General features: G+C 37.3%; 1 protein-coding gene across 1 annotated transcript in view; it reads right to left on the bottom strand.

The window, feature by feature from the left end:
- Positions 1-13,020, bottom strand: part of SPTLC2 (serine palmitoyltransferase long chain base subunit 2) — a 120,507-nt gene that overhangs the window by 70,698 nt on the left and 36,789 nt on the right. Inside the window, exons 4-9 of the mRNA XM_059914753.1 lie at positions 11,736-11,884; positions 9,368-9,492; positions 7,819-7,912; positions 4,547-4,652; positions 3,098-3,317; positions 673-799 (exon numbers count right to left, since the gene is read on the bottom strand). Of these exons, the coding sequence (XP_059770736.1) occupies positions 673-799; positions 3,098-3,317; positions 4,547-4,652; positions 7,819-7,912; positions 9,368-9,492; positions 11,736-11,884 (821 nt within the window). The remainder of the gene's footprint in view (positions 1-672; positions 800-3,097; positions 3,318-4,546; positions 4,653-7,818; positions 7,913-9,367; positions 9,493-11,735; positions 11,885-13,020) is intronic.

Here is a 13,020-nt window from a genome sequence, read left to right on the forward strand (position 1 = left end):
TGTCTCACACTCACAATGGAGATTCTTCTCAAAGTGAAAAAACAAAACAAAAAAACCCAATTGCTCCCCCTTTATTATAACTTTTCTGTAGTCAACACTGCCCTCTAGTGATATAAAAGTCAAATATCAGAAAGCGAACATCGCTGTTGGTTCACTTGAGTATGTTTTAGTCAGAGCATCTAGTTTGGACTACAAATCCCACCAAAGACAGAATAAATAGATTCAGGATGACCTTTATTATATACTGTAATGCTAAATTAGAAACTCTTTTAAAAGGCATTAAATCAAGGACACTAATTCATGGAAACAGCAGCTTTTAAATACTATGGGAACAAAACATCGCTACACAGTGAATTACATCTTCACATAAAATTATGGAGTTCAAGAAAGACCCTGAAGACTTATCACTTAAGATATGAGAATACGTAGGATAGTGAGATTAAAGCCTCACCATCTGTATACAAGAAAATTCAACAGGAAATGAGCCAGGCTAGTTCTCATGGTGTGTGTAAACACACTGAAAAGTGTCCATAGAAACCAAGACCTCACATACCTGCCAGCTCTGCCCATTAGTATACCTGACTCCTCCTTTAAAAGCTCAAGAAAAAGAGCACTTTTGGCTGCTAAGTATTTACTGAGCCCAGGAAATTTTCCAAGAAAAGAAAGACTTACCAAGGGTGGTGCCATCCTGCCCCATGATGCACTTCATAGAAGTGATGATCTGCTCCACAACAGGTGGTGACAGTGATGTGGCGTACACTGCACTATGAGAATGTGTCCGCAGATAGTCGATCAGCTCCTGGGGAGTTCACAGAAGCAAGTCATTAGAGGCAGTGCGTGAATTCACTGGCAATGTCACTGCCTACCTCCCAGGTGACAGAAGCCTCCTCCCTTCAACAGCACTGGAATAGGGACATCAATCTGAGACACGAGATCAACCAGTATGGTCAAAGCACACTGTCAGCAACAACTGGGTCAGACACACGGCAACATCCTTAGGTTTTGTTTTGTTTTGTGTTTTTGGCTGTGCTGCGCAGCTTGTGGGATCTTAGTTCCCAGACCAGGGATTGAACCCACGCCCTCAGCAGTGAAAGCGAGGAGTCCTGACCACTGGACCACCAGGGAATTCGCTTTCGCTTTTAAAACATGCCACAACATGAAAGGAAGAAAAACTAGCTTTAAAGAAGACCTCTAAACTTAGAGAACATATCATTTAATGTTATAAACAGCTCTGCAATGCTAAACAAGAAAGCGTTTGAATTGCTGTTTAGATACAACTTACTTCTAAGTATTACAGAAAATATCATTTGCATCTTATCCCATGCCTGCAAAGCCTAGCCTTACATTCCCGAATAAGAGACAGTTCTCTAATATCAATTTTAAAGACACTAAATGTCCTCTCCAGATACACAGAGATTTATAAAATGATATAAATCTGGCAAAAGTTAAACAGAAATTCATTGGGTCTTTCATAAGGACACTAAAGCCATCTCACTGAATAAAAAAAAAAACTTGTCTGTCAGTCACAAAAATTTCAAAACAATCAGTTGTATATCTCTATTCTCTGATACCTTTTAACTTCACTAAGTCTTTATATAAAATGTGCACACAAAGAAGCTTATGTTCCAGAACCAAAACAGGAGACACAAAATGCAGCCAGAAAACAGTGTAGATGCTAAAAATTGTACAAAACCAAAAAAACCATAAATACACTGTACCTCAGTGATCTCCCAGAGTATTATTTTTCTATCCTTTTGTTTAGCAACAAATCTTACCAAAAAGCAATCAATTCTCCAAAGTGAGCCTGGTCCTTTTAAAAATTGAAGTAAATATCTATTGAACTTGACTAAAACCACTGATAACGGGGTTTCTCTAAAAGACAATGAATATTCAGAGGAAGTCCATGCTTTAAGACTCCCAGCGTCAAATTTTAAACAGGAATTTAAGGACATTTATTTAAGGACATTTAAGCACCTACCATGTACTATGTACAAATACTTCACATACATTGTTTTTTTCCTAATACTGGAGAGTTTTTTAAAATAACAGTTTTATTGATATACAATTCACATACCATAGTATTCACTTTATCAAAGTGTATAATTCAGTGGCTTTCAGTATATTCACAGAGCTGTGCAACTTTCATCACTATCTAATTTTAGAACACTTTCATTACCTCAAAAAGAAACCTCATACCCATTAGCAGTCACTTTGCACTTCCCCCATCTCCTGAGGCCCTGGCAACCACTAACCTATTTCTGTCTCTATGATTTGCCTATTCTGGGTATATCATATAAAAAAAATACTTTAGCCTTTTGTGACTGACTTCTTTAATTTAACATAAGGCTTTCAAGGTTATTTCTACGTTATAGCATGGACGTATATTATTTTTTAAACCCTAACTACAATCTTATAAGCCAGGCACATTTATCTCTGTTTTCCTGATAAGGAAATGGAAAGGTTAAATACTTTGCCCAAGGTCTCATGAAGTTTGGGAAATACTCAAACCTAGGGCTCTGTCTCCATGGTTGAACCATTTCCACCATGCTACACTGATTCTCAAATACCCCAGAGTTCATTATGTAATTTTTGAATTGGAAAATACAATGCCTTGTTAGTACACCAGAGCTAGCAAAGTAATCTTTTTTCTTCCTGTCTTGATGCTCACCCAGGATGCATCTGAATCCAAGGGCAGGGGAAGAAACTGGTCTTCTGTCCCCCACCGGTTCCCATGACATCCCCACTACGTTTGAAATAGTGAGCACAACTCAAACCCAGTACAAGACTATGGCAAACAGGCAGCACCACTGTGTGTTCTTTCATACAAGAGGGTATTCTGTACTCAGACCAGGATGTAGTTTAGAACGAATAAGACAACAACAAACAATGAACAGAACCAGCTTTTAGTTTATCAGAGTCCCTCACCAGGCAGCTGAAGTGTGAAGTGTGCTGGCATTATACGCCTAAATCCCAAACAAATTTAGGACCTCCACATCCAAGTTTGGGACTCTATCTGCTAAATGTGAGTAACCAAATCGAAATCTAGTAGCCAGTACCTTTATGAACCTTAACTGCTTGATTCTCAAGGTCCATTTACCTTCTTGCCTCCGATGTATCCTCCAGAAGCACCAAAGCTCTTTGTGAATGTTCCCATCATAATGTCCACATCCTCAGGATCCAGGCCAAAGTAATCCACCACACCTCGCCCTGTAGGGCCCAGAGCCCCAATGCTGTGAGCTTCATCTAGATACAAGTATGCCTTGTACTTCTTCTTAAGGGCAATCACTTCAGGAAGGCGAACAATAGATCCCTCCATGCTGGCGAAACAGGGTAAAAAACACACACACTGAGACTTCTTAACTCTCAAAAATTAGGAGTTGGACACTTTATTACTATTAATTTTTTAAGTTTACTGCCTTTTTAAATGGTCTGACAACTCTGCCTGTGGGGTTTTTTTTGTTTTGTTTTTTTTTTAGCAGCTTTAACAATTCTTTATTTCCTTGGGTTCATACCAACTCAGGTTAACTTCCAGACAACTTTAGAATAAAAACATTTTCCTGAGATATATTACAACTGTGGTCCATAATCTTCTCATTCAGTCTCAACAATACCATTGGAACCAAGTTGCAATCTACATTATTAGTCTTCTACATAAAACATGTAACAGTTCTTAACTTACTTTTCCAGTATATTTTATAAGGCAGTTCTGTTATTAACTCACTACTCTCTTCCAGCACTTATTAAATCTTTGTTCATTAATAGACTGCAATGGTTTCTCATCCCCCAAAGGAAAAAGAAAGGATTAATATTTATTGAACATCAACAAGGTGTCGAGTTCATTACACTAGTTTTCCATATTCAGAGCTACAACAAGATTTGGGAACAAGAAAAAATAAGATTACCCGCCGAAGGCTAAACTACAAAGCAGCACATGGTGAAGGAAATTATCCAGCTTTAAAAGAAGCATGCCTGTGGTTTTAAACTGGCAAAGATAGACGATGCCATGGCTAGGCAGATGTCTAAAGGAAAGGAGACTGGATCTTTTAAAACAAACACCAGAATACAAGTGATCTTAATTCACCACAGAGGGATAGAGGTCACAGTAGATTCTTCTGAAGTTTGTAATTATAGGCAACATTAGACTTTGCATCACACTGCATGTGTAATTAAAATTACATGAAAGAATAAAAAACATTAGGAGATGAGAGAATAAATGCAAGGGCTGCAAATAGGTAAGCAAAATAAAATATTTCTTAAAATTAAATGGCATGTAATTTGTTCTGACATATTAGAAAACATATTCCAATTCTTGCCCCTATGTATAAACCCCCTCTACAAACAGTGGAAAAATAAAGGAGCCAAATAGAAAGGAGATCTGGAGATCATACAGCATGATGGAAAGAATAAAGAAGAGCCAGGTATTTTAACAAGTCAGAAACCCTGTCTCCTTAGTTTCCAGAGGGGTCTAGATTAGTGTCCCCTTCAGCTTAAAACTTCTATGACTCCATAGGGAAAATCAGACATAAGAATAATAAAGCAGGATTACCTATATATTCCCTCCACAAGGATTAGAATTTTCTTCCAGGGCCTTCGTGTCCGAGGTTGACCATAAACAATGGCATCTTTCAACAACTTCTCTAGGCTTTGCATATCTATGGCACACAAAAAATAATTTCAGCACAAAGTATCTTCCTCTTTGCTAACTTCATCCCTAAAATGCAAATATACATTTCTTATTCAGGAAGTGTGTCTCAGATAGCAAAGGACATTAACATAATTAGAACTGGGCAGAAAAAGACAGGGCCAAATGGGTAAGCTACTGCTGGCTTGAATTAAAATCTCATCTAGAATGTAACAAGTGTTCAAAACCACAGAAACTCGACTAAATGAGTGTGGCACAGTTGATTCAGTTGGTTAGCATGCTTATGAAATGACCAGTGTTTCATGTGAAATACCTTGCCATTCAGTTAGCTTTGTTTGTATTTATAGAATCAACTGTATCTTTAATCCTAGTGAGTCATTCAGAAATAAATGCATAAAGAAGGCTGAGTAAGAAAGTGTGAATGAACTACTACAAATACATACACCTCCTAAGAAGCAAAATATGAGAGAAAAACTTCAAAGTGTACACCCCATTTCCTTTCACCTAGGATATATTCAATAAAAGCCTGCTAAATATCTTTATCTTGGTAGTGGGTTGAAAATACACCAGTCTGGGCATGCATGAATCTATGTGTTAGCAAGCCTGGCCATCAGTTGAGATTGTTCCATGTCTGACTTGACCAGCTGCCTGTCCCCAACCAAGTTCTTCTGGCTCTGTTGGTCATTAAGGTGGTTAACAGGCCCAGGAAACATTTGGTTAGTACCACTATTAATGAGGAGCATAATTTTCCTGTTAAAGATAAATGCGTTAGGGCTTCCCTGGTGGTGCAGTGGTTGAGAATCCACCTGCCAGTGCAGGGGACACGGGTTCGAGCCCTGGTCTGGGAGGATCCCACATGCCGCGGAGCAACTAGGCCCGTGAGCCACAATTGCTGAGCCTGCGCGTCTGGAGCCTGTGCTCCGCAACGGGAGAGGCCGCGATAGTGAGAGGCCCGCGCGCTGCGATGAAGAGTGGCCCCCACTTGCCGCAACTAGAGAAAGCCCTTGCACAGAAACGAAGACCCAACACAGCCATAAATAAAAAAAAAAAAAAAAAAGATAAATGCTTTGAAGACCACTGTTACCACCACTACAGACTTCATACTTAAAATATCTGCCCTGAAACAATGCCCCTATGAACCCCCCGCCCAAAAATCTATGCAACATTAAGTCTAGGGTGTGTTTATCAGGGGTGGGAGGCATCCCATCATAAATCTGATTTTATATTCTTTACTGCTCATCACTGAAGGAAGGGGTTACAAACTTACAAGAATTTGCTCTCTTCATAAAAGAAGAGAGCAAATTGGTAGAAAAGAGAAATAAGATAATAAAAACACATACTACAAACACAAAATGGCCAAAAGCTGTGACTGTGTTTACACCTTTGGTTATTCATAACAAAACAATCTATCTGCTATCTAATCTAGAGATAGGAGATGCTCCCACAAAGTAAAAAGTCTCATCTGAAGCCACTAGTCTTGCTGCAGAGGGCGTGTGGCAAACAGCAGGAGACAAGTAAAAATGGACTCATTGTTTCAGTTTCCTCTGTTTATATACAGAAGGGAAGGGAAAAATAAACACTGATTCAAAATTTTAGATGAAAGGAAATATCTATGGAATGCTTGACCATATTATCTACTCAGGAAAAAAAAATTCAATACCTCTCTCATAGTATACTCTCCAAATCCCATGTAAATTAAACATTTAGATAAAAATGGGGAAGGCCATTACACAAAATCCAAACAAAAGTCTTAAGACAATAAATGTGACAACATAAACATTTTAATAAGTCTGCACAGCAAGACACTAAAAACAAAGCTAAAAATAAAAAATATTGCAACATAAAGGCCTCTTATAATCAGTAAAGAGAGAAACAGTTTGAAAATGGCCAATTTACAAAGAAATACAAAGACAAAAACTCTGTATAAAAAGTTGCTCAACACTTAATAATTAAAGCAATAGAAATTAATATGTTATTGGACTTATTAGATTAGAAAAGATTTTAAATGATGCATAATGGTCTATGTTGGCCTGTGAGTAGAAACAGTCACTATTTTTGAGTTGAGTTGTTGTGTAAAAATTTGTACCATATTTGGAGGCAATCTGGAAAAGCATAGCAAATTTATACCATTTTAACCATGCATTCTAAAGACTGCTGGGAATTTATCCTAAGGTACTAATCAGACCAGTGAGCAAAAATGTGAACATTAAGTAGTACTGTTTCTAGCAGAAAAATTCAGAAACAACCTGGATGTTCAAACTGAGGGATGGACTGAATAAGGGCACTGCCTGCCACCCTGGCATTACGGGAGGAGGACAGTCACACGTACTGCCAGTTTCCGATGTGTTGCAAGAAAACAGCAAGTCACACAACAGTGTTTAATAAATCCCATTTACATAAAACAAAATACTGTATATATCATTCTCACTGTAAAACATTTTAGACAAAACAAAGACAAAAGGAAGAAAGTTATTACCATCCATAAACCTTCCAACCAGAGGCACAGACCTAACATTTGGGTGTATATTCTTTTAGACTTTTATCTATACATGTACACAGTTTGGTAAATGATGATATTGAACAGTTTGGTAAACTTTCCTCTCTACATGAGGGTTTTAACTTGGAAAGTTATGCATTTTTATTGTGATTATTTTAATAATGCACAAAGATATTTCCATTTAGGGAGAAAGGTCTGGCTTAGTGCCACTCTTCTCCGTGCTTTTACATCACCTGTTCATATCTGCATTTCAGTATTCATCTGTTGTATTCTAACTACTGGTTTGTCTATAGTCTCTTTAGCAACCAGTCAGAGATAACCTTGAGATCAGGGAGCTTGCTTTATTCACCTTAATACCCCTAATGTTATGGCAAGACATACCACAGGCATCTAGCAAATGCATACTAAATAACTGACTTGTAAACAAGGAAGATGAAAAAGTTCAGAGTCAAAAAAAAGAACAATGTTTTTACTTTGTACCAAAAGGCTTCCTTCAACCTTTATTTTTATTCCAATGAGAAAGATAATAACTTTTAAAAGACTGGACCAGAAAGACATTTTAAATGTTGCTACTTCAGCTTCACTTATATTTCCTATTAATGTAACTAATGTTACCACTGCCACTAACCCAAAGAATATTAAACACTAAAGCCAGCAGTAAATTCCGTAACAAACTCACTGTTGTGTTTGAAGACTCGAATGGTTGCTCCTGAGAGTCTGGCTCCTAGAACCAGTGATGCATGGTTCAGTTCATCACTCAGAATCAGGCAACCCTGCAAAACCACAAGCAAAGGAAGGTAAGAAGCTGGGGGCAAAGATTTAGTTAGACAAACTACAAAATGCTAAAATCATTAATAATTATATCTTATTAAGGAAAGCCTGCACAATGGCAAAGTTATCAATTTGCTCTGAAATCTTTGTTTATATTATTATATTAATATTATATATGGTATTGATATTATCTATAATATTAGTTTATATTATAATAAAATATTATATAAATCATTATTACTGTTTACATGCTATAACTTTTTCCATCCTTTTACTTTTAACCTGTGTCTTTTTTTTTTTTTTTTAATTTTGGCCATGCCGTGTAGCTTGCAGGATCTTAGTTACCCAAATAGGGACTGAACCTGGGCTCACAGCAGTGAAAGCACTGAGTCCTAATCACCGGACCAGGGAATTCCCTGTGTCTTTAAAGTAGGTCTCTGGTGGAAGCCTATTTAATTTTATCTAGTCTGACAATCTCTGTCTTCTAATTGGAATATATAAACCATTCATATTTAATATGATATCAATATAGTTGTGTTTAAATCTCTTCTCTTGCTTTTTGTTTTCTATTTGTCCCATCTATTCCTTGAGGAACCATATATGTATGTTAACCTAGTCCAAGTACCTCATTTCACAAAGGAAAATTTGAGGCTCAGAAAGGTTGTGACATGCTCATGGTCACACAGCTAAATCTGACCATATAACCAACCAAAAAAATCTCAGGTCTTCTGCTCATTAATACACTGATTTTTCAATATACCATGCCTAGATATCAATGTTAAAATGAGATGTGTAGGGCCAGCCCTTGAGGGCCCTTTCAAGTTGATAGTGCCAATCTGTTAAAATGTGATTTACAAGGTCTCTTATCTTTTATCTCTTCTACTGTCCCCTCACAAACTCTACCCACAGAAAATAAAATACATATATATATATTACTTTTAACTTATTATTTACCTATATTATTACTTTTAACCTATATTATTACCTATATTATACATATATATATTATATACATATATACACATAATTGGCCCATATATCTCTGAACAACATGCATTACAGTAAGAACAAGTATTAGGGACCTATATATTTTCATATTTTTCTATTACAGAAAACCACCTGATAAATAATTTCCAAACTAAACATCCTTTCTTCCATAATTTTAATCTTTTATGAGAATTTATTTATGAGAATCCCTTTAAAACTGTATGAAACGAAGAAGGCAAGAGTCATCTAATGGAAGGAGAAAAGATCATGGGTTTCAGAGAAAAAGCTTCAACTGATAACAGTCTCCATGGGATACACTTATACACAAATTATATAAAATTTTATGATAGCAGTATCTTTGGGTAAACTATGTTTAAAGTTTACAATAGCTTCTGGCTTGCCTGAATGCCTTACAAAACAAAAGAAGATATATACGAGGGAGTTTTCATAAATGACAGACTAAATCTTACTTTGCTAACAAGAGCAGGAATGTTCATTGAGTTTGTTGCAAATCCCATGCCATATGTCATAGCAGCTTCCACTCCCAAGAAACTTGCCACAAGCTTCTCTAGTTCTTCATGCTTGTCCAGGTTTCCTGTGTGAAGTTAATGAAGTCAATACCACCAAACCCCAAATTTAAGAATTACTCATTACTTTATAAAAAGAAATCATAGTCTATGTGTTATAACCTTTTCAGACTAAGGTCTATGAAGGAGTCAGTATTATGAAGAGTAAAGGCTCATAAAGAATACAATAGTTGAATAAAATCAGATGCAGCACCTGTGGTGGCATTTCTATAAAAAGGGTTGCCAACAATTTCTCCCATTCCTGTTCACACATGCTGGTTCCAAGTCTATGCCTTAAGGGGCCTGGCAGCATCTGCTTTTATACATTTGAAGTCAGCTGCCATGTAAAATAGTCTAACTAGCCTGTTGTAAAGACAGATCATGTGGACAGGGAGGGGCTCTGGAGTATGAGGGACTATGGAAGGAAGGGGCAGGGCTCACCACTCAGCTGAGGTGCCAGACATGTAAGTGACACTATCTTGGATACTCTATCTCGTCAGTCATAATGCTCCACCCAACTCCACATGGAGCCAAGATAAAATGTCAAGTCCTTTCCAAATTACAGAATCACAAGCAAATGAATACATGTTTCTGTTTTAAGCCACTAAGTTTTGGAATGATCTGTTATGTAGCAAAAGCCAAGTTAAAAAACACCTTCCCTCACTTTTTATTATGATTTTACATCAAATGCTCAGATTTTACATCAAGTGCTCAAATCCCTAAGGACCGAACAACACTGATTAATGATAATGGCTACACGCAGAGAGAAAAGACAGCAGAGAAAGACTGCTGAACTTGGATACTACGTGTCCTTATAGCTTAAGCAAGTCATTTATCCTCTCTGGGCCTGTTTCTTATCTGTTAAATACCAATAATAATATTTGCTATATCTACCCCATGACATTGTTGTAAAGATCAGAAGGGATAAGATGTTCAAGAAATTTATACAATATAAAGCGCCGTAAAGACGTAAGGTGGGCTTCCCTGGTGGCGCAGTGGTTAAGAACCCGCCTGCCAATGCAGGGGACACGGGTTCAAGCCCTGGCCCGGGAAGATCCCACATGCTGCGGAGCAACTAAGCCCGTGCGCCACAACTACTGAGCCTGCGCTCTAGAGCCTGTGAGCCACAACTACTGAGCCCATGCGCCACAACTACTGAAGCCCATGCACCTAGAGCCTGTGCTCCGCCATGAGAAGCCACTGCAGTGAGAAGCCCACACACCGCAGCGAAGAGTAGCCCCCGCTCACCACAACTAAAGCAAGCTCGCACATAGCAACGAGGACCCAACGTGGCCATAAATAAATAAATAAATAAATAAATAAATTTCAAAAAATATCCTTTAAAAAAAGATGTAAGGTATGATTACTCTATGTCGTCACTGCACAATGCTCCCTTAACCACATCACTGGGGATAGACCCATGTGAAATAATAATGAATTGCTGTTTTAATCTACTAAGTTTTGGGGTGATTCACAGTAGTAAATATCCAGAAAGTTGCCTTATAACTTTTATGGTTATCAGTTCTCTTGAACAAAATGGAAAAATTAGGAATCCTCCTTTGAACTTAAATAAATTAAATCTCTTTGTAGAAATCTGTTCACTTTTATATTTTATAGACTTGTAATAATAATAAAAGAGTTAATGTTTATTGAGGGTTTACCATGTTACAAGCACTTTACAGGAATTAGCTTATTTAATTCTTGAAACACCTCTATAGTGTAGGAATTATTATTAGCCCCAGTTTACCAGGATGGAAGCAGATTAACGCTCATATGCCCAAGAGCTCAGTACTAGTAAGTAGTACTCTCAACCACTATCATTTGCAAAAGCCAATAAAGTCAACATTAAAGTTATAAATGAAACAAATACTTAATGGAACTTTTCTACAGATATTCTGTAAGTATAACATAATGGAAAAGATAGGGAGGGAGGGAGATGCAAGAGGGAAGAGATATGGGAACATATTGTATATGTATAACTGATTCACTTTGTTATAAAGTAGAAGCTAACACACCATTGTAAGGCAATTATACTTCAATAAAGATGTTTAAAAAAAAGAAAAGATAAAATATATCTCAAAACACACTGAGAGCATTAAAATCATCCATCACTTCAGAAAAATAAAGCATTCTTGACCTGATCTAAATTACACGGCAAAGTATGTATTTGGATGCTCTATACAGTATTCTAGCTCTATCTCAGTATTATTCCCTCCTGAGTAAAAAAGTTAAGAATAAGAACATCAGCTGGCCAAACAGAGCCTACACTTACCAATTTCCTGCCGAGTGCTGCACACTCCAACTCCATATTCCTCCAGGACTTTGGCAGCTGCCTCTTGACATGGTCCAGTATTCCGTGCAAACCCAAGATAGTTGTAGGAACCCATGTTTATAACATCTTTAATTACATTCCCTGTGTACCTGTATTTCAATAGCAAAAAAGTTCATGAAACTCAAAAGCAAATCAAATATATGTGATGATAAACTTATTGATAATACAAAAGGAAGCACCATCTATAGGAAGTAGAGAGAATATGGTCTAGATGAAAAGCAACTCAAACTCACTACCAATTAGGAAGACGGAAGTTAAAACAAACCACCAGTTTTTACTTATCAATAGGGATGCTTAAAAACTGACCATATCATGGGAATTCCCTGGCAGTCCAATGGTTAGAACTCGGCGCTTTCACTTCTGTGGCCCTGGTTCAATCCCTGGTCAGGGAACTAAGATCCTGCAAGCCATGAGGCAAAGCCAAAAAAAATTTTTTTTTAATTTTTTAAAATAAATAAATAAAAATAAAAACTGACTACATCCAGTGTTGACCAGGACACTCTCATATGCTGTAGATAAGAACATCAGTCAGTACCTTTCTTTGGAGGGCAGTTTGACAGTACTTCTCTATTAAAAGATATACATATCTTTGACTCAGCAATTCCTACACACATATAAAAGGATATACACTTAAGGATCCTTTAAGAGTCACTACACAATTTATCTACTGTGTCCCTTTCCCAGGCACACAGACCCGTGACTTTCCACATGGTGGAAGCTCAGTCAGCCTGGGACCCCAAGTGAGGACAACATGGTTCAGAGGCCCCACCTATCTAAGATGGACATGAAGTAGGGACAAGAAATAAACTCTTCTGTCTTAACGCTGAGGTTTTGGGGGTTTTTAACACAGGATGACGTAGCCCCATCTACTCTACATTATATGTATCTGTACTGTAGAACACTAAGCAGCCACTACACATAGTGAGCTTGCTGTGAACATACACAAGAAGGATGTTGTTACCAGTATGTTAGCAAGTAAAAAAAGCGAGATATAAAATAATTTCTATAGTATGATCCTGTTTTTGTAAATCAAAAACTACCTGTGTGCAACCCCAGTAATACACTATATATATATATATACATGCCATAGAAAACATATGGAGGAATAATATACAATAAACTGATAACAATGGTCACCTCTGGGAAGTGAGGATTTGTGGGGAAGTGGACTTGCAAAAGGATAGTGGTTAGCTGTCATAGGGGACCTTCAGTTTATTTGTATTAT

This window comes from Balaenoptera ricei, chromosome 2 (genome assembly GCF_028023285.1).
Source record: "Balaenoptera ricei isolate mBalRic1 chromosome 2, mBalRic1.hap2, whole genome shotgun sequence".
Classification (NCBI taxonomy): Eukaryota; Metazoa; Chordata; class Mammalia; order Artiodactyla; family Balaenopteridae; genus Balaenoptera; species Balaenoptera ricei.